The following is a 22,031-nucleotide window of genomic DNA, read 5'->3' as shown; positions in this document are numbered from 1 at the left end:
TCGGCATGGTTTGAGTCCTGGCTCTGCTGTGTGCTGGCTCTATGAGCTCTGGCAAGTTGCTTTGTCACTCGGAGTCTTCACAGTCCCCACCTGTGAAATGGAACCTTGTGGGGCCGTGGTGCTGGTGCCCAGGCCCCCGACACGGGCTCAGTCATTGACAACCGTGGCCTCAGATGTTGAATGCCTCGCCCACCCTCGCTCTCCAGGGCCAGAAGACACTCAGGCTGGGGGTGGGGTGGGGTGGTGAAGAATAAACTTTAATCTCTCTGAATAGGGGCTCTAGTTAGGTTCATCTCTTGGTGGGGCCACAGAGCCGTGGACGCGCACACGGTACAGGCAGGTGAAGCGCGGATTCCCCCAGTTGCTGGAGATCTTGACCTTGACGGCTCCAAAAGGCCGGGCAGGCTGGTTCTGGAAGAGAGAGTTGCAGACACTGGGGCTGCTTGCCCACAGGCCCCTGGCCAGAGAGGCCCTCCCATTTCACAGGTGGGAAACTGAGGCCCACAGAGGGGAATGGACTGTCCGAGGTCACCCAGTATGTCGATACTCAGGGTCTGGGATGGAAGGTGCCAATACCAGGATAACAGACGTCCTATGATTGGGAAAATGTCCCAGCCTTGGGGCCCTGCCGTGTATGTGCTGTGGGGCCCTGAGCAAACCACTGCCCTCCTCTGGGCCTCAGTTTCCCCCTCTATGAGATGGGAATGGTAGTATCTGCTTCCCAGGGTTGCTCTGAGCATGAAACAAGGTCTCAGTCTAGATGACTCACTGGTACCTCTGCTTTCTGCCCCTCAAGAGGAGATGGAGCTTGTGCTTATACAGTCTGCTCAGTGTGGGGAGGGAGGCCTTTGGCCCATGAGATCTCACTGGATGCTCTCAACTGCCCAGAGAATTACAGAAGGGGAAACTGAGGCCCAGGGAGGAAGGAGATGGCCCAAGATCATACAGAATTTGTGGTTGGGCTGGGATTTGTCGGCCCGATTCCCAGACCTGGACACTCACTCCATCGAGCCCGCTGGCCATTCCAGCAGCCTCCCCTCCGATCCTACTTCTATCCTCAACTCTCTTCCCTCCACACTGCAGTGGCACGAGGGGAAACTGAGGTTGCCAGTGTGATTGGATTAGGCGCTGATTATGGAGCCTCCCAGTATGGAGACTCTAAGTTTGGAGCCACCAACCTCTGCTCCGAGGGGCCCCTCCTGCTAGACCTGCTGCCCCTGGGAGGGAAAGCAGCGAGCAGGCTCCTGGGCAGAGCAGGGAAAATGGGGGCCTGTCAGAGGCTGGGCAGCTCTCCCTGGGGTCCTGCTCTCAGCACTGGACCCTGAGTCCATCTCTCTGAGCCTGAATTTCTTGTCAAGTGGGTTAATAATGATTGCGCCCCTCCCAGAGCTGTTGGAGGGTGAAGTGAGGACCCTGGGTAAAGGCCTGAATATATTGTGCATTCAGTAGGTGCTCAGCATGGGTGAATTTTCCCAGGTACCTGCAGCGGGAACGTCTGAATGGTGTTTTCTGGCTGGAACTGGAAGGCACCCAGGAACACCTCCTCCCTGGGGGTGCCTTCCATGCCCTGTGGAATGAGACCAAGGAGAAGGGGTTGGATAAGGCAGGGCCTTCAGAGGCTGTCTCCCCTTTCCAGTCAAGACTTGCACACCTCCCAAGACAGGGAGCTCCCTACCTATTTGAGTGCTGTTCCAGTGTAGCACTGAGTAATGGATAGGAAGGAGCACTGGACTGGGAGTTGGAAGACTGAGGATCCACTTCTAACTCTGCCACTGACTTGTGGGATTTGGGTGGTTCCCTGACCTGTCTCTGGACTTTAGTTTCCTTATCAGTAAAATGGAGGCTTAATGGTCTCTGAAGACTCTTTTGGCTTTGAAAAGCTTGGGTCGAAGTAGAGTAGCTGTTTATGCCCTATCTTTAGAGGCTGAGATCTGGCCCCCACCCTGACCAGTCCCAGCCTTCACAAAGCCTCAGCCACTCCCTCTAGCCTGCATAAGCTGTGCAGATGCTGTTCACCCTCCTGCCTGGAAGGCCACCATGATGAGGCTGCACCGTTAGTGAAGCATCATGCCCCACTGGGCATGCTCACATAGATGACGAAGTCCTTGGGGGCGGTGTCCAGGCTGCCCGACAGGGAGATGGTCTTGGGGATGTGCTGCAGTGTGAGGTTGGATAGGTAGATCTTCTGGGCCAGTCGAATAGTCACCTGGCCACGGTCACCCGCGAAGGCCCAGCAGTTGCCAGGTGTCACATTGGGCTGGAAGGGGCAGCGGCGAGTGGGGGCCATGCTGGGTGGGCGAGGGAGTGTGGCTCACCCACCCTGGTTCTCCTAGACCTTCTTGTCTCCCCTGGTTGAGCCGTATCCTTTCTGTCTACAAAGCTTGGCTTGAGCCCTATCCCCTCCAGGGAAGCTGCTCTGATTGCCTGCGGCAAGGATAAGCCTTCCCCCAGCCCAGTGCAGTGAGGGCAGGGCCTGCTTCGGCCTCCCAGCCTCCAGCCTCCCAGCCTCCATCCTCTCCCCTTTGGCCCCCATTTGTTCATTCATTCATTTATTCATTCATTCCTCCCATCATTCTTTGTATGGTCTCACAACCACCCTGGAATATAGGCACCATTGTATCCCCATTTTACAGATGAGAAAACTGAGCAACAGCAGGGCAATGACATGTCCAGAGCTGCACAGAGCTGGGAGTGCAACCCAAGCAATTTGACCCTGGAGTTGGCCATGAGCTACCTCAATCTCCTGCCCCAAAAAGAGAAAACGGAGGCCCAGAGAGGGAAAGAGGTTTGGCTGAAATCACACAGCAAGAGTGTTCATTCAGCAGATTCTGAGCATCTCGGAGACACAGCATAGATGGTCCTCATCTGAAACAGAAGATGCTAGATGGGCCCTGCAGGGGTCTGTGGGCATCAGGGAGGACCTCCTGGAGGAGCTGAGACTGAGGGAGAGTAGGAGTTAGCTGGGAAGGAAGGGCAGGGAAGGGTATTCCAAACAAGGAACAGCATGTGTAAGGCCCAGGGCTGAGTCGGACCTGATGATGTGGGGACTGAAGGAAGCCTGGTCAGGCTGGAGAGTGGAGATGGACCAAGGGACAGAGTCCTGCTGGGCTGACACTCCCCTCGGCTCCAAACCTGACTGAAGCCAGCACTTTGCCCCCAGGCCTCACCCTACCCCTGGCCTGTCTCTACCACCACTGCACCCATTGCCATGCCACTCAGCCTTCACGTGCTGTTCCTCTGCCCGCCAGGCCTGTGGCTCCTCCTCTCTGTCTGACAGCTCCTGCTGTCTTTGGCACCTCCACCAAGAAGACTTCCAGACCCTGAGGACAAGGCTGCTGCTCTAGCCCCTGACCCCGACTGCTGTGATCTTGGTGTTCCCAGAGGATGGGGCCCACAGACAAGTCATCTGTAGCCTCGGGGTCATCCAGAATGGGTTGCTAGGATGATACACTCAGTGGTGTTTGCTGAATGAAGGTCCTTGCCCTGTGACCTGGGCAAGCCCCTTCCCCTCTCTGGCCTCAGTTTCCTCATCTGTGAGGCAGGATTCTGAAGGGATGAAGAGCTTAGGTTTTAATCCTGGCTCTGTCACTACCTGTGACCAGCTGTGTGGCCGCAGGCAAGGGCAGTGAGGGCAAGGCCTACTCAGACACCCCAGCCTCCAGTCTGTCCCGCTTGGCCCCCTCTTTGAGCCTCAGTCCCTCCTCTGCAAAATGGGGATCTCAGGGCCTACCCTCCAGGGTGGTTCCAAGGGCTCCCCAACCCTCATGTCTTGGGGGCTGGATAGCAAGACCCCTACTAGTGCCAAAGCAGACTGTCCCTGATCCCCTGCTCCTGCTCCAGCCTCTCCCCTCACAACAGCCCCTGCCCTCTGTTCCCACCTCCTGCCCCTACCTCCTGATTTCTCCCTGCCCCCACCCTGCCAATTAACCCCTCCCTCTGCCCCCTGCCCTTGGCCTGTCCCTGTCTCCTTGCTCCTACCCCAGCCCACCCCAGGCCCCTGGCCCCCAACCCCCACCCAACCCCTGCTTTCGGCTCCTCCCCCGGACCCTGCTCCTGACCACATCCCCGCCCCTGTCCCTGCCTCCTGCCCCTCTCCTCCTGTCCCCTGCCACTGCCCCTGCCTCGAGGATCACGTCTGGGGGCTGTGCGTAGTTCCACAGTCGGATCCAGTTCCAGTAGGAGCGAGCCTTGTCATGGTTGTATGTGGCTGATGTGTGCTCAAAGTCGATGGTGGCCCCTGCATGGGAGATGTTGGGGGGAGGCCCTCAGGTAAGCAGCTCCCAGCCCCAGCCCGCTTCCAACTTCTGCCCGGTGAAGGAGAGCCCCATAGATGGAGCACTCGCTCTGTGCCAGGCAAGCAACTGGACGAATCACTGACCCTCTCTGGGCCTTAGTGTTCTCCTCTGGGAAATGGGGATAATAATATTTACAATAATAGTAACAATAATAGCATCCACCTCATAGGGTTGTCATGACATTGAAATGAGTTAACAGACTAAAATGTTCTTCCAGCAGTGCCTGACACAGAGTTAGCGCTCACTATGTGTCAGCCTTGTTCCTGTTATTATGACTATGATTATGTCCGTCTTACAGAGGAGGAGACTGCAGCCCCGAGAGGTTAAGTGAGGCCCAGGGTTACTCACAGGTAAGTGATGCCCTTTGACCCCACGTATCAGCGAGCCTAGGGGTGCTTGAGTCAGTGGTGCCACCTGGCCGGGGTGCCCCTCACTGCAGCCTGGTCCACTCCACTGGCCCTGCAGCCCACTTCACCCCCTCCCATACCTCCCCTCACTTGCTCCTGCAGTGCCTCACAGAGGCCTCTTTCCCATCTGTTCCCTCTGTGCGGAATGCTTTTCCCTCTTCACCAATCAGGTCTCAACCCAAATTTCCCCTGCCAGGAGGCTTCTCTCAGCTCGGGGCCCATCTATCCCAGCCACCTGCTTTATGAAATTCGGCCTGTGTTGGTTGGTTTATGTGGTTGACCTCCCCCATCCCCATGGGCAGGGGTCCCCAGCACCCAGCACACAGTGCCTGGCATGTAGCAAGGCTAGGTTTGGAGAAAAGTGGGTGGGTGAAGGAATGGGCTGAGAGGCAAGGGCAGTGTTGAGGGCCTGGCGATTGGTGCTTCCTTGCCCCCTCCCCCAGGCTGCATAGGAGAGTAGGGGAGTAGAGGTTAGCTCTGAGGATGAACTTCCCAGCAACAGAGGGAGCACGTGAGAAACACCAGACCAGAAATGAAACCCACCCTCTGAAGAGTTTCTGAGGGAACTTGAGGTGGGCAGACAGGGGTCACTTACCTATAGACTTCAGGGCAAAGTCTGGCTTTTCAATGTAATCTCCTTGTATCATCCTCATTATTTTCTGGGCCATCCTATGCTGAGAAGGCAGAAAACACTAACTGTGCACTGGTGTGTTTTTACAGATCACAACCCATACATGTATATTGACACCAGGTGACAGGTGGCTAGCAAGACAACCTCTCCTCCCTAACTGCTTGCCCCAGCCTGTGGAAGCCCATGGGCTGGTCCACACAGAGGACTACTGAGTCACTATACTGGAGGACGCCCAGGCCATTGACACTCCCTTCTCCCTACCCACGAGGTTTACATAGGGCCTTCACCTCCACCATCAAAGGGTGTCACGGGCTCTGGAGTCACACAGACCTTTACTGCTCTGGGGCCTTGGGCAAGTTACTGCCACCTCTGAGTCTTGATTTTCTTGTCTGTAAAATGGATATAATAATAATGTCTACCTCCCAGGGCTGCTGTGAAGATTAGAACTACGACTTATGAAGCCTGTACTATGTGCCAGGAGTGTTATCAAATTCACATATGTTCATTCATATTCCCTCACAGCAATCCTAGGAGGTAGGTAATATTATTATCTTTATTTAAAAGATGAGAATACTGAGGCACAAAGAGGTAACTTGTCCAGGCCCACACAGCTGGTAAGAGACAGAGCCAGGTAGTTTTGTTCCAGAGTTCAAGCTCTTAACCACTACACTCTACTGCAAGATAAAAAGTGCAAAGTTCTCAGTACAGTACCTGTACATAGTAGGCACGCAATAAATACTATACTCATTACCCGTTGCCATTGAGTTGATTCCAACTCATAGCGACCCTATAGGACAGAGTAGAACTGCCCCATAGGGTTTCCAAGGTTGTAAACTTTACGGAGGCAATAAATGCTATTATTTTTATTAGGCTCTTCATAGCTGTGACAAGATTGTATTGTCCAAAAATGGCCACAACAAGACCTTCCATTCCTCATGCTCTTTTTTGATGTGACTTTGACACTCTTCGCAATGAGTAGTGGGATCTAAGTTCCCACTCTCTCAATCTGGTTGAACCTGTGACTATGGTGGAAGTGATATGATGTGACTTCTGAAGCTAAGTCACAAAAGGGATGCAGCACTGCCTGGTTCTCTTGAGACACTCACTCTTGGAACTCAGTTGCCATGTTGTGAGGTAGCCCAGGTCACATGGAGAGGCCACATATAGGTGCTTTGGTCAATAGTCCTAACTGATCTGCCTCAAAAACAAACACTAAAAAATTACTAGACATGAAGAAGCAAGATCATATGATTTATAACTAAGTGAAAAAACAGACAATAGAAACAGATGGTAGATGATCCAGATATTGGAGTTGTCAGACAAGAATTTTAAAATAACTATGATTAATGTGTTAAATAAAATAAAGACAAATACTGACAACAAATGAAATGATGGAGAATTTTACTGTAGAATTAAAATCTATGAAAAAGAATCAAATATATATTCTAGAACTAAACAATGTAATTTCTGAAATTAAGAACTAAATGGATGGGTATAATAGCAGACTGGGCAGAGCAGAATACAGAATTATTAGTGAACCTGAAGAAAAGTCAATAGAAATTATCAAAACTTAAGCACATAGAGAAAAAAAAAATCAAAAAACAAACAAACAAAAAAGCCACACAGATAATAGCATAGAAATCACGTGGAACACATACAAAAGCTCTAATATACATGTAATTGGAGTCTCAGAGGGACAGGAGAGAGATAATGGGAAAGAAGTTATATTTGAAGAGATAATAGCTGTGAAATTTCTAAAACAATTGAAAGACATCAACCCATAGATTCAATAAGCGTTAACCCACCAAAACAGGTTAAACATAGAACATTAGAGGTAATAAGAATTTTCTACAAGCTTCCAGGGATGAAAAAAAAAAAGACCACACTCAAAGGACCAATAATAAGAGTGACATTAGAATTCTACAGTAGAATCAACGGTAGAAACTTGAATACAATGGTGCACTTAAAAATTCTGAAAGAAAACTATTTCCTACCTACTAGAATTCTATACCCAGCCAAAATATCTATCAACCAAGTGCAAGAGTACAATAAAGATGTTTCAAACATACAAGTTTTAAAAAAATAAATGTACCTTCTCTTTAATTCTTTTCCAGGAAGTTATTGGGGGGTTGTTCTTCACCAAAATGAGGGAAGAAATCAAAAAAGACAACTTTGGATATTGGAAACAGAGACTCAAACAAAGGGAGAAGTTAGGTGTTTGGGGGAGCAAAATGGCCATCATCTCACCTCATCTGACATGGCTTCCATCTCCTGGAGCTTGGCAATGAGCTGGTTCATGCTACCTCGGAGGTCCTGGATTTCCCCAGTGTGATGTCGTACTTTCTCCTGGTATATCCTTCCCAGGAAGGAGTGAGAACATGGACTGAATGAGTCATGATGTTGTTATTGTCACCCTCAGCTTCTCCCTTTGCCAGTCAGCTCTACAAGAACTAGCATTATATTCTGTCACTCCTTAGGCTCATCCCTGGACCCACCCAGTGGATTCTTATCTTCAAAACATTATTCATGCTCTTCCTTGCACCTCGAGTATCTTTAAGCCCAGCTCATTCCTTCCAAATATTCCTGAGTATTTTGTCTGCAATTAAGGATGCTGCCACCAGGTGGTGTCTTGTCGGTTGAAATTTCTCTTCAGCTGTCATTTGCTGAGCATTGACTATGGGTCAGGAATTATTCAAACATTTTACATCTTCTTTAATGCCCATAATTACTCAGAGAAAGGTGAGTGTAATGCCCCATCTCAGACCCAGAGAGGTGAAGTGACTTGCATAATGTTAGCTAGGTAGAAATTGTGGAGCTGGGATTTGAATCAGGTTTGTCTGGCTGTAGAACCCACATTCTTAGCCAATACATCCCAGATCCTTACTCTAGCTCTGGTTTTTGGATGGTAACGGAACCACTCAGCAGATTCCTCTTACCTCAAGGTCTGTAGTGGACCATTTACGTTGTCATCCTAGTGGGGTGTTGAGGAAAGCAACAGATCTCCTTCAGATGGCCTAATCTGGGCCCAGTGGAGCTTCATCCATCCATTCTCCCACAGCCATAAATCCATCCATCCATTCACTTCCCATATACTCTCCCATCTATCCATCTATCCATCCATCCATCCACCCACCCACCCATCCTTTGATCCATTCGTCCACCTACTCATCCATCCAAACTCAAATTTGCCCTCCCTTTTATCCATTCATCCACTCCCCCCATCCATCCATACACTTATCCTATCATCCATCCACCCTCATCCATTTATCCATCCATTCATCCACCCATCCATGCCTACACCCTCTCCCATCCATCTACCCTACCATCTATTCATCCTTCCCCATCCATCCATTCTCTCATCCATCCATCCACCCTCTCATTCATTCACTTTCTCATCAACCCACTCCCATTCATCCATTCATTAACCCTCCCATCCATTTCCTCTCTATCCCTCCATTCATCACATCCCCTCTCCCATCCAATCATCCATCCATCAATCCATCCATCCTTCCTCCCATCCATTCTCCCTACATTCACACTCCCATCTGGCCATAGTCACCCAACATTGATTAGTGAAAGCCCTGTGCCTGGCCCTAAGTTGAACATTCCTGGGACAAATTAGACTTGGCTCCTGCCTTCAAGGAACTGCCAGTCTAGTTGGGGACAGTTGTTATTACAGAAAATTGTGGTAGGAGTGAGGGTAATGTGATCATCTCTATCTGGGTGCTTCTGGAGGAGGTGACATTTTAGCTGGACCTTGAAGGATGTGAAGGAATTCATCAGGTGGAGAAAAGGAGAGGGAGGGACAGGCCCCTCAGATTGTCTTTCCCTATAGATCTTCTAAGACATTTTGCTCAGGCAGGGAACTCTGGCCACTGATTTCCTCCTTCTTTCTCTCCAGAAACCACAAAGCACATAGTTTCATCTTGTATGAGCAGAAAAACAAACTACCTTGAGCAAAGGGAGAAATATGTTCCCTGTCCTCACCATCCCACATTAGGTGGGGACTTGGGAAAGGAGAAATGAGTCAGCTCTGGGGGCGGGTGACAGGAGAGGTGTCCTGGAGAAAGGAGTATTATTGCATCTGGTCCTTGAAATTCAGTTTTTGGCAGAAAAGATGGGGCTCCAAGGTGGGTGACATGTCACAGGTGGAGGTTTGGAGCACAGTTCAGATGTGGTGAGAACGAGGGGAGCCATGGAGGTGACAGTGGCTGGTTGGAGTGGAACCAGTCAGCAGTGGGCCCTGAACAGGACATACACTCACCTGCCAGACTTCCATTTTTGATGGTAAGTGCATAGAACATATCCAGAATCCTGTGGGGCCATGAGAATGAGAATGAGCTATTTAACATGGAAAGTTAAGAGCCTAGGCTCTGGAGTTAAGGCATTTGAGTTCAAATCCCAGCGTTGCCACTTGCTAGTGTTGTGCATCTTTAGGGAATTTACTTAATCTCTCTATACCTCAGTTCTCACCTCTGTAAAATGGTGATAAGTGTCTCACATAAACCAAGCTATGAGTATCTCCGCCTTCCCCCATCCTATCCCAACCGGTCTCCTTGCATTTCATGACCTCTATGGTGGCTGAAATTCCATCATTCAAGCCACTGTTTAAAAGCTTTTAAGACTTATTTGTTGTTTATGATAAAAACATTAAATAAACTAGAAATATAAGGGAAATTCTTCAGCCTGATAAAGGTCATCTACGAAAAAACCAACAGCCAGTATCATACTTAATGGTGAAAGACTGAATGCTTTCTCCAAAGATCAGGAGCAAGACAAGGATGTCTGCTTTGACCATTTTCTAATTTAACACTGTCCTGAAAGTCCTGTTGTTGTTGTTGTTAGGTGCTGTCAAGTCAATTTTGACTCATAGTGACCCCATGTGACAGAGTAGAACTATCCCATAGGGTTTTCTAGGCTGTAATCTTTATGATAACAGATAAGTCTTTGTCCTGTGGAGCTCCTGGGTGGGTTTGAACCACCAACCTTTCAGTTAGCAGCCAAGTGCTTAACCTTTGTACCACCAGGGCTCTTTCTGGAGGTCCTAGCCAGGTTGATTAGTGAGGAAAAAGAAAGAAATGCGTCCAGATTGGAAAAGAAGGAGTAAAACTATCTTTACCTGCAGATAACATGTTCTTGTATTTATAATCCTAAAGTGTATATGTATATACATACACATACAAACCTCAACTATTAGAACTAATAAATGAGTTCAACAAGGTTGCAGTATACAAGATCAATATACAAAAATCAACTGTATTCTGTACGCTAGCAATAATCAATCTGAAAATGAAGTAAAAAATTTTGTTTACTATAGCATCAGAAAATACTTAGGAATAAACAAAAGAAGTAAAATACTTGTACTCTGAAAACTATAAACATCACTGAAAGAAATTAATGAAGAAATACAGATAACCATTAATAATAGGACATGCCATGTTTATGGATTGGAAGACTTAGTATTGTTAAGATGGCAATGCTCTCCAAATTTATCTACATATTCAATGCAATTCCTATAAAAAATCCTAGTTGTCTTCTTTGTAGAAATTGACAACAAAACTTATACGGGAATGCAAGGGACCCATATTAGCCAAAACGATCTTGGAAAAGAACAAATTTAGAGGACTCACACTTCCCAATTTCAAAACTTACTACAAAGCTACAGTAATAAAAACAGTGATACTAGCATAAAGATAGACAGGTAGATAAATGGAATAGAACTGAAAGTCCAGAAATAAACTGAAACATCTACAGTCAATTGATTTTTGACAAGTATGCCAAAACAATTCAATGGAGGAAAGAATAGTCTTTCCAACAAATAATGCTGGGACAACTGGATACCCACATGAAAAAGAATGAGTTGGATCCTACCTCACAACATGCACAAAAATTAACTCACAGTGGATCATAAACCTAAATGTAAGAGCTAAAACTATAAAATGCCAGAAGAAAACATAAGGCTAAACCTTTGTGACCTTGGACTAGGCAATGGCTGCTTAGATAAGCATAAGTGATTTAAAAAAATAGATAAAGTGGATTTTATCAAAATTAAAAACTTCTGTGCTTTAAAGAACACCATCAAGAAAGCGAAAAGATAACCTATAGAATGGGTGAAAATACTGGCAAATCGTATCTCTGATAAGGAACTTGCATCCAGAATCAATAAAGAGAACTCTTACAAGTCAATAATAAAAAGAACTATAACCCAATTATAATTGGGCGAAGGATCTGAACAGAGCTTTCTCCAAAGATGGCCACTAAGCACACGAAAAGCTGCTCAGCATCATTAGTCATCAGGGAAATGCAAATAAAAACCACAATGAGATCTTACTTCACACCTGTTAGGCTGGCTATAATAAAACAGATACTAATAAATGTTGGTGAGGATGTGGAGAAACTGGAACTCTTTTGCTGGTGGGAATGTAAAAATGGTGCAGCCACTTTGGCAATTCCTCAAATAGCTAAACATAAAATTACCATAGGACCCAGCAATTTTACTCCTAGTTATGTATCCAAGAGAATTGAAAATGTATTTCCACACAAAAACGTACACAAAAAATTCATAGCAGCATTATTCATAATAGCCAAAAAGTGGAAACAACCCAAATATGATGAATGAATAAATAAAACCTGGTATATCCATAAAATGGAATGTTTTTGCCACAAAAAGGAATGAAATACTGACACAAGTTATGGCATGGATGAACCTTGAAAACTTTATGCTAAATAAAAGAAGCCAGGCATAAAAGGCCACATTGTTTTATTCAATTTTTTGAAATGTTCAGAATAGACACATCTATAGAGGCAGAAAATAGAGTAGTGGCTGCCTAGGTCTGAAGGGAGGGGGGAATGGGGAATGGTTGCTAGGGGCTTTGGGAAATGTTTCTTTTTGGCATGGTGAAAATATTCTGGAATTTGATGGTGGTGATGGAAACACACCTTGCGAATATACTAAAAACTACTCAATTGTAGACTTTAAAAAGGTCAGCTTTATGGTATGTGAATTACGTCTCAGTAAAGCTGTTAGTTAAAAAAAAATCTGTTTGTTGGGTTAAAGCAGAAAAGTTTTCTGGGTCTCACTGTTCATTATCCTATGCAGAGCTGATCCCCCACCACCACCCCTGCCAGGCCAGGATTCTTGAATGGAGGCAGAAGGAGATTCCTTTGCTTTCTAAAGCAAAGCTGTGAGGTAGAATATGGTAGTGGTGTCTAGAAAGAGGCCAGAAAGTAAGGGTAATAATTATCACAACATGGTTTGGGGAGGGAGCCCTGGTGGCACAGTGATTAAGAGCTCGGCTGCTAACCAAAACGTTGGCAGTTCGAATTCACCAGTCACTCCATGGAAATCCTATGGGGCAGTTCTACTCTGTCCTATAGGGTCGCTATGAGTCGGAATCGACTTGATGGCAACAGGTTTTGTTTGTTTGCTTGTTTGTGGTAGAGCTCTATACAGTTTTCAAAACACTGTTTAATTTTCAAAAAATGTTCTTGGTCATCATGTCATTTAATCTACACAGAAATACCCACTAGATGGGGGAAACCAAGGCTCTTAGAGGAGCAGTATCTTGCCCAGTGTCACATAACTAGTGCTAGAGCCCTCCCTCTTGCCCTTCCTATGCTGGGCCCAACCCAAGGTCACCCTCCTCAATCCTTGACCTGGGACTGGGCAGGGCCTGGGGACGCACCGAATACACAGAAGACCAGAATGCCTGCCTTCTCCATGAGTTTCTGGAAGAATAGCTTGCATCTGGAAGGCAGAGAAGCAAAGGTCAAGTGGAGGCAGGGCTTTGCACAGGCTGGCAAGTAATGGCCTGGCCCTTGCCCCTTTCCCACCCTGAAGGGCGGGTCCCTTTCTGGGCAGGGACACCCTCTCCAAGATGCTGACCACCTTCTGTGGTTCCCCAGTGCCCCAGAAGAAAGAAAGCTCATACTGTAGAATTTTAGGCCATCAGAGATCAACTCACATTGTTCACCCTCCTCCTCACACCCTTTCTCCATTGATGTGCTGTTTGTCCCTTTCCTTCTTTTCTCCCTGGTGAACTCATCTCTTAGAGGTCAGCTCAAATGCCTCTTTCTCCTAGCACTCCCAGATTGACACCGTGAGTTTTGGCATCTGCCTTTACCACCCAACTGGGAGCTCATGAGTGGTGGGGGCCATGGCTGGGCCCAGGGTAGGCATTCAGGAAACAGTTAAAATTTAAACTTTAAATGAATGAATGAGGTGGACAACTCTGCAGGAATTCAGAGGGATTTACATGGGCAGGAAGGATAAGGAGAAAGAATGGGAAGGGAATTCAGGGCAAGAAGAACAGCATGTGCAATTGTGTGTGGTGGGAATGGGAATGGTGTATCCACAGGGTCCACACAAGGAAGCAGAGTGGGTCCACACAAGGGCAGGAGAGAAAGAGTGGGGCAGGATCCCAGAGAGCTACAGGCTTAGGAGATGGAGCAATGGGGGGCCACAGTGGGTTCTGGGGTGGGGGAACCTGATGAAAGCCAAGGGGAGGTCTAAATCAATGAGGGAGCTGCCGTGGTCACCAGCTGCCTATTCCCAGAGACCATCACCCTTCTTCACCTGCCCCTGCTTACCTGCAGGAGTTGAACAGCACTCGGTGGGCCCGAGTCCTCAGGAAACAGGCCAGGCAGGTCAACCAGGCTGTTGAGGAGACAGGAGAGTGGTGAGCAGCTGTTGTCTCATCCTTATCCCCATACAAGAACTCCCTGACTGTCCTGGGCTTAGGGGAAGATCTTAGAGCTGGGAGACCCTGCCGACTTGCTAGTTGAGCTCAGGAAAGTCCTTTGCTCAGGATAGTCAGTAAGTTCTTGCATGGGTGAGTGAATTGATGGATGACTCAGTGGATGGATGCATGAAATAATGGGATGCATAGACATTTCAACAGAAGGACAGATGTTGGATAAATGACTGAATGGATGAGTAAGTGGATGGGTAGGTGAATAAGCGTGAAAGTAGAACATGTCTCTGAAGTGAGGGTGAGTTGCATGCAACCATTCTCATGCCTTCACCTTTGCCTCCTGGCCCAATGGCCAGGCTGGAAGCAGAGTAGGGAGGGCTGGCTGTTAACCTCTCCTCTAATCAGCCAGTCTCCCACCTACTCCCTCTCTTCAACCACCAAAGAAATCCTGACTGGAATGACACCTCTGAAGGGGAGACCCTCAGAGCCCAACTCTCTCTACCACCCCAGCATAGACCTTACCCCCCAGGTCAGCCTTCCCTGAGGCTGTACCGTCTCCCAAGGCCCACGTGAATGGCCAAGGTAGCTCTTCAGAATATACGTACATAAAAATCCCAGCATGCACTGAGTCAGGCCTGGGGCACTGATGTGGGCAGGCAACAGGAAGGTGTCAGGATCTGTGGAGACCATAGGGGCTTTCATGTCACTGTAAGCCTCAGGGACATGGTGCTTGCAGAGACCTGGGGAGCAGCCCAGAGCTTGGTGCAAGCATCCCTTCCCCTCTACTCCCCCTTTGTTGGGAGACCCCAGGCTGCCCCTTTGAATCTCCCACCTTCAGCCCCTCAGCTGCCCACAAAAACCTCAGGGCTCCCCTCCCCCTCCCTGCTCACTTGTGTTTGGTGAGGTTTCCTCTGTTATCCTCAAGGTGTTCCGGCCTCGTTGGGTGATCCTGGGGATGACAAGATTCACAATCACACTTTACAAGTTACAAGGAAAGTTGGAGGGGGCGGGTGGAGGGTGGGGTGGGCAGCAAGTAGGTTGGTGTCCCCACGTTTCAGATGGAGACACTGAGTTGTAGAGAGATTTGCCCAAGACCACTAGTCTTTGGGTGGTCAGAACCAGAAACAGACCCAGGTCTGGCTGACTTCAAATGCAGGTCTTTTTTGAAGAAAGGGCACAGTAAACTGACTGAGTTTACTGTTACAGTCACAGGTGGTTGTCACCCAAAAGCCACCATCTACTCTTGCTGGCAGAAGCCTGATTTTGTTGCCTTGTCCACTCCTATCACATGTAATTTTAGACAATCCTGACTGGTCTGAGCTTATTATAGCAATCCCAACTACAGAACTTGGGGGAAAGTTTTTCTCATTGCTTAAAAGGGATGCACGAGAAGAAATGTCCACTCTCCTTCCACACTGGGTGGCCATGTTTCAGCGTGACACCTGGAACTGTGGTGGCACCCTTGTGACCATGAGGGGAGGCTCAACACAAGAGCAAGAAGATGGCAGGAAACTGGGTTTTGGATGGCATTGCAGGACAGTAGAATCTATGTACTCTGGAGCCACCCACACCTCGGGACCTCTTGGTATGTGAGATAACAACTTTTCTTTATTTTTTTTTAAGGCAATGATCTGCAAATGAGCCCTGGTGGCACAGTAGTTAAGAGCTACGGCTGCTAATCAACAGGTCGGCAGTTTGAATCCACCAGCTGCTCCTTGGAAACCCTATTGAGCAGTTCAGTTCTGTCCTATCGGGTCACTCTGAGTTGGAATTGACTGGTTGGCACTGTTTTTTTTTGTTTTTTTCAGTCTCCAAACATTTTTTATTATACCCCCAAAGTATTTATGTTTATGTATTAAGAATTATATATATGCCCCACTGTGATAATATATTATTTTCCCTTCCCAAATATATAAATTTATTTGTATATTCCTAAGGAACATACGTTAAAAGAGGATGAGCTAGAAAGATATACATTGAAGTTCTAATGTCCTCCCTTACCCCAATATATTGTTTTGTATACTCCTTGGGATATACACCCCCTTTATGGGGCCCAGAGGTAGGCATCATTTTAAGTTAGAATTTCTGTCACTTGCAACCAGAGGCCTTCTGGCAGATAGAGATGGCAAATGAGTGTCTGTCTCCCCCACCAGACTGTGAGCTCCACAAGGCAGGGAGCATGTCCATGTGGTGCTCTGAGCACTGCCCAGCACATGGTAGGTGCTCAACAAACATATGCTGGAAGGATGGCTGATCTGCTGCTTTTTAGCGAGGAGACTTTGGGACAGTCACTGTCAAACCTCTGTGACCTCAGTGGCTGCATCTGTAAAATGCAGTTGATAGTGCCAGCTCACCTCCAAGGAGAGGACAGACAGGCAGCATTTTGCAGACTGTAAAGGGCTGGGTAAAGGGAGGGGCTGCTGTCCTCACCTCCTGGGCCTGGCATCCCTGGCGCTGTGGGCCATGTCTTCTGGTAAGGCACCCGGGTCCCCAGGGTTCCTCGAGGACCGTGGCATCGATTTCCTTCTCTAGGACTGGGGAACTGAGGTGGGGGTTCTCTGGGAGTTGGCGAGGAGGAAGTGGCTGCTGCTGCTGCCTCTGAGGCTCCTCAGGAAGGTGCCATGTGGCATCAACCTGGGGCGTGTGGGGCTGTTGGCACTGTGACCTCACAGAGCAGGTGGGTGGGGACCCCAGACCAGCCTCTAACTTGGCCCCGGAACCTTTTCTTGGAGGAAGTCATTGTGACCAGCCTTTTTTTTTTTTAAAAGGATTTTTTTAAAACTTTTTTTCTTTTTTTAATTGTGGTAAAATACAAACAATATAAAATTTGCCTATAGTGACGTTTAGTACATTCACGTTGTTGTGCAACCATCACGATTATCTTGTTCCAGAACGTTTTCATCACTTCAAAAGTAAACTCTGTACTCATTAAACAGTCACACCCATTCCCCCTCTCCCCAGCGCCTATCCAGTTGCTGTGGAGTTGATTCCAACTCATGGGGACCCCATGTGTGTCAGAATAGAACTGTACTCCATGAGGTTTTCAATGGCTGATTTTTCAGAAGTAGATCACCAGGCCTTTCTTCTGAAGCATCTCTGGGTGGACTCGAACCACCAACCTTTCGGCTAGCAGACAGCATGTTAACTGTTTGCACCACTTAGGTACTCCATTAGTCATTAGGGTAAGTGGTTTTCCATCAGCCACTAACCTAAAGGTTGACAGTTCCAACCCATCCAGCGGCTCTTCGGAAGAAAGTCCTGGTGAACTGCTTCCATAAAGATTACAGTCAAGAAAGCCCTATGGAGCGGTACTACTCATGGAGTCGCCGTGAGTCAAAATCGATTTGACAGCAATGGGCTGTTCTTTTTAGGTTGTATGTAAATGCATTTTGTAATGCTGAGCTTCTTGCAAACTTGTGGACTGTTTTGCGTAAGACAGAATAATGTTCACATGTTGTTGTTTTAATAAAGAGTTCTACTTTTTACTGAGGAAAAATAAAAGCATATACAGAGCAGAAATGTCCAGTTAAGTTTTTTCTGTTAGCCTTGCTTGGCTATTTGGATTGTGAAACTAAAGTGAAGTCAGTTTTGTCCCCTGGAGGCAATTGCCCAAATTGCAAGCTAAGTAGCTGTGGTAGGCAGAATAATGGCCTCCCAAAAAGATCCACCTACTCATTTCTGAAACATGTGAATATGTTAGGTTACATGAAAAAGAGAAATAAAGGTTGCAGATGGAATTAATGTTGCTAATTAGCTCACCTTAAAATAGAGAGATTATCCTATTGGAAACATACACTGGGTGGGCCCAATGTAATCACAAAGGTCTTTATAAGTGAAAGAGGGAGGCAGAAAACAGAAAGTCAGAGAGATGGCAGCATGAAAACGACTTGGCTGGATGTTGCTGGCTTTGAAGATGGAGGAATGAAGCCGTAAGGTGAGCAATGCGTGTGGCCCCTAGGAACTAGAAAAGGCAAGGAAATGAGTTCTCCCCTAGAGCCTCCAGGGAAAAATGCAGCGCTGCTGACACTTTGATTTTAGTCCACTGAGAATCATTTCAGACTTCTGATCTCCAAAATTGTAAAATAATAGATTGGTGTTGTAAACGACTAAGTTTGTGGTAATTTGTTACAGCAGCAATAGGAAACTAATACAGTATCTCAGTACCTGAAATCCTGTGGCTGTAATTGTTAAAAGGGCCTTTTAATTGTACATGTATTCATCCAACAAATATTTATTAAGCACCTACTATGTTCCAGGCTACCACTCATCTATCAGTTTGTTGTACTGTGGTGGCTTGCATGTTTCTGTGATGCTGGAAGCTACGCCACAGGTATTTCAAATACCAGCAAGGTCACCCATGGTGGAGAGGTTTCAGTGGAGCTTCCAGACTAAGACAGACTAGAAAAAAGGACCTGGAGATCTACTTCTGAAAAAGTGGCCAGTGAAAACTTTATGAATAGCAGCGGAATACTTATATATTGTGCAATCAAGATGCACTGATAATTACTGGTGATTGGAATGCAAAAGTTGGAAACAAAGAAGAAGGATCTGTAGTTGGAGAATATGGCCTTGGTGATAGAAATGACATTGGAGATAGCATGATAGAATTTTGCAAGACCTATTCATTGGAAATTTCTTTTTTTTCAACAACATAAACGGCAACTATACATGTAGACCTAGCCAGACAGAATATACAGGAATCCAATTGACTACACTTGTGGAAAGAGGCAATCGAGAAGCTCAATATCATCAGTAAGAACAAAGCCAGGGGCTGACTGTGGAACAGACCATCAATTGCTCATATGCAAGTTCAAGTTGAAGCTGAAGAAAATTAAAACAAGTCCATAAGGGCCAAAATACAACCCTGAGAATATCCCACTTGAATTTAAAGACCATCTCAAGAATAGATTTGACTCACTGAACACTAATGACTGAAGACCAGAGGAGTTGTAGAATGACATCAAGCACATCATACATGAAGAAAGCAAAAGGTCATTTCATTAAAAAGACAGGAAAGAAAGAAAAGACCAAAATGGACAGACTCTGAAACTTGCCCTTGAACGTAGAGTAGCTAAAGTGAATGGAAGAAATGATGAAGTAAAAGAGCCGACCAGAAGATTTCAAAGGGTGGCTCGAGAAGACAAAGTAAAGTATTATAATGAAATGTGCAAGACCTGGAGTTAGAAAACCAAAAGGGAAGAACACGCTTGGCATTTCTCAAGCTGAAAGAACTGAAGAAAAAATTCAAGCCTCGAGTTGCAATATTGAAGGATTCTATGGGCAAAATGTTGAACCATGCAGGAAGAATCTAAAGAAGATGGAAGTAATACACAGGTTCACCGTACCAAAAAGAACTGGTTGACGTTCAACCATTTCAGGAGGTAGCATATGATCAAGAACTGATGGTACTTAAGGAAGAAGTCTTAAACTACACTGAAGACATTGACAAGAAACAAGACCCCAGGAATTGATGGAATACCAGTTGAGATGTTTCAACAAATGGAAGCAATGCTAGAAGTGCTCACACGTCTATGCCAAGAAATCTGGAACCTGGCCAACTGACTAGAAGAGATCCATATGTGTGCCCATTCCAAAGAAAGGCAATCCAACAAAATGTGGAAATTGTCGAACAATAGCATTAATATCACATGCAAGTAAAACTTTACTGAAGATAATTCAAAAACAGTTGTAGCAATACATTGACAGAGAACTGATAGAAATTCAAGCTGGATTCAGAAGAGGATGTGAAACAAAGGATATCATTGCTGATGTCAGATGGATCTTGGCTGGAAGCAGAGGATACCAGAAAGATGTTTACCTGTATTTTATTGACTGTGCAAAGGCATTCTACTATGTGGATCATAACAAATTATGGATAATATTGTGAAGAATGGAAATTCCAGAACACTTAATTGTACTCATGTGGAACCTGTACATATGAGAGTAAGTCAAAAAATATTGTATTCCAGTTCATACATGCATGGGTTTATTCTAAACAAAACATGTTTAAACATGTCTCTGTGATCAGTGGATGGCTGCAGACAAGTACTCTCAGTAATACAGTTGACTTAGTCTCATTAGGATGCCTTTAAAAAAAAAAATGATACTTTTTGTGCCATGAAAAAGACGATTTTGAGGTTTGGGCTAATATCAATTTCTTTTTATTATTGTGCTTTAAGTCAAAGTTTACAGTTCAAGTCAGTTTCTCACACAAAAATTTATACACACATTGCTATGTGACCCTAGCTGCTCTCCCTACAATGTGACAGCACACTCCTCCTTTCCACCCTGGATTTCCCGTGTCCATTCAACCAGCTCCTGTCCCTTTTTGGCTTCTCTTCTTGCTTCCAGACAGGAGCTGCCCATTTAATCTCATGTATCTACTTGAGCTAAGAAACACTCTCTTCATGAGTATCATTTTATGTCCCATAGTCCAGTCTAAGCTTTGTCTGAAGAGTTGTCTTTGGGAATGGTTTCAGTTCTGGGCTAATGGAGAGTCTGGGGACCATGTCTTCCAGAGTCCCTCAAGTCTCAGTCTGACCATTAAGTCTGGTCTTTTTACTAGAATTTGAGTTCTACGCCCCACTTTTCTCCTGTTCCGTCAGGGACTGTCTGTTGTGTTCCTTGTCAGAGTGGTCATTGGTGGTAGCTGGGCACCATCTAGTTCTTCTGGTCTCAGGCTGATGGAGTCTCTGGTTTATGTGGGCCTTTCTGTCTCTTGGGCTAATATTTTCCTTGTGTCTTAGGTATTCTTAATTCTCCTTTGCTCCAGGTGGGTTGGGACCAATTGATGCATCTTAGATGGCTGCTCACTAGCTTTTAAGACCCCAGACACCACTCACCAAAGTGGGATGCAGAACATTTTCTTAAAAAACTTTGTTATGCCAATGGACCTAGATGTCCCCCAAAACCATGGTCCCCAGATCCCTGCCCCTGCTACTCTGTCCCTTGAAGTGTTTGGTTGTATTTAGGAAACTTCTTAGCTTTTGGTTTAGTCCAGTTGTGCTGTCTTTCCCTGTATTATGTATTGTCCTTCCCTTCACCTAAGATAATTCTTATCTACTATCTAGTTAGTGAATACCCCTCTCCCTCTCTCCCAACCCTCTTAACCATCAAACAATGTTTTCTTCTGTGTTTAAACCATTTCTTGAGTTCTTATAATAGTGGTCTCACACAATATTTGTCCTTTTGCGACTGACTAATTTCACTCAGCATAATGCCTTCCAGATTCATCCATGTTATGAGATGTTTCACAGATTCACGTTCTTTATTGTTGCATAGTAGTCCATTGTGTGAATATACCATAATTTGTTTATCCATTCATCTGTTGATGGGCACCTAGGTTGTTTCCATTTTTTTGCTATTGTGAACAGTGCTGCAATGAACATGGGTGTCCATATATCTACTCATGTGACAGCTCTTATTTCTCTAGGATATATTCCAATGAGTGGGATTGCTGGATTGTATGGTACTTCTTGTTTTAGCTCTTTAAGGAAGCCCCAAATCGATTTCCAAAGTGGTTGTATCATTTTTCATTCCCACCAGCAGTGTATAAGTGTTCCAGTCTCTCCACAACCTCTCCAGCATTTATTATTTTGTGTTTTTTGTATTAATGCTAGCCTTATGGGGTGAGATGTTATCTCACTGTAGTTTTGATTTGCATTTCCCTAATGGCTAATGATCGTGAGCATTTCCTCAAGTGTCTGTCAGCTGCCTTAATGTCTTCTTCGGTGAAGTGCCTGTTCATATCCTTTGCCCATTTTTTAATTGTGTTATTTGTCTTTTTGTTGTTGAGGTTTTGCAGTATCCTGTAGATTTTAGAGATTAGACACTGACCGGATTTGTCATAGTCAAAATTTTTTTTCCCAGTCTGTACGTTGTCTTTTTACTCTTTTGGTGAGGTCTTCTGATGAGCATAAGTGTTTGATTTTTAGGAGCTCCCAGTTGTCTAGTTTCTCTTCTGGTGTTTGTGCATTGTTAGTAATGTTTTGCATTCTGTTTATGC

At 46.0% G+C, this 22,031-nt stretch overlaps 1 protein-coding gene across 1 annotated transcript; it reads right to left on the bottom strand.

The window, feature by feature from the left end:
- Positions 1–279: 279 nt before the first annotated feature.
- On the bottom strand, positions 280–16,542 carry SUN5 (Sad1 and UNC84 domain containing 5). The gene is made up of 13 exons (XM_004370588.2): positions 16,457–16,542; positions 14,917–14,975; positions 14,632–14,703; positions 13,923–13,989; positions 13,019–13,080; positions 9,598–9,647; positions 8,270–8,304; positions 7,581–7,689; positions 5,298–5,376; positions 4,122–4,237; positions 2,090–2,257; positions 1,481–1,567; positions 280–411 (listed from the first exon to the last, which is right to left on the bottom strand). The coding sequence occupies exons 1-13, from the start codon at positions 16,540–16,542 to the stop codon at positions 280–282; spliced, it is 1,122 nt and encodes a 373-aa protein (XP_004370645.2).
- Between the last annotated feature and the right edge of the window lie 5,489 nt (positions 16,543–22,031).

This window comes from Trichechus manatus, unplaced genomic scaffold (assembly GCF_000243295.1).
Source record: "Trichechus manatus latirostris isolate Lorelei unplaced genomic scaffold, TriManLat1.0 scaffold00008, whole genome shotgun sequence".
Lineage (NCBI taxonomy): Eukaryota > Metazoa > Chordata > Mammalia > Sirenia > Trichechidae > Trichechus > Trichechus manatus.
Note: the sequence above shows the minus strand (reverse complement) of the source record. Positions and strands in the feature narration are given on the sequence as shown.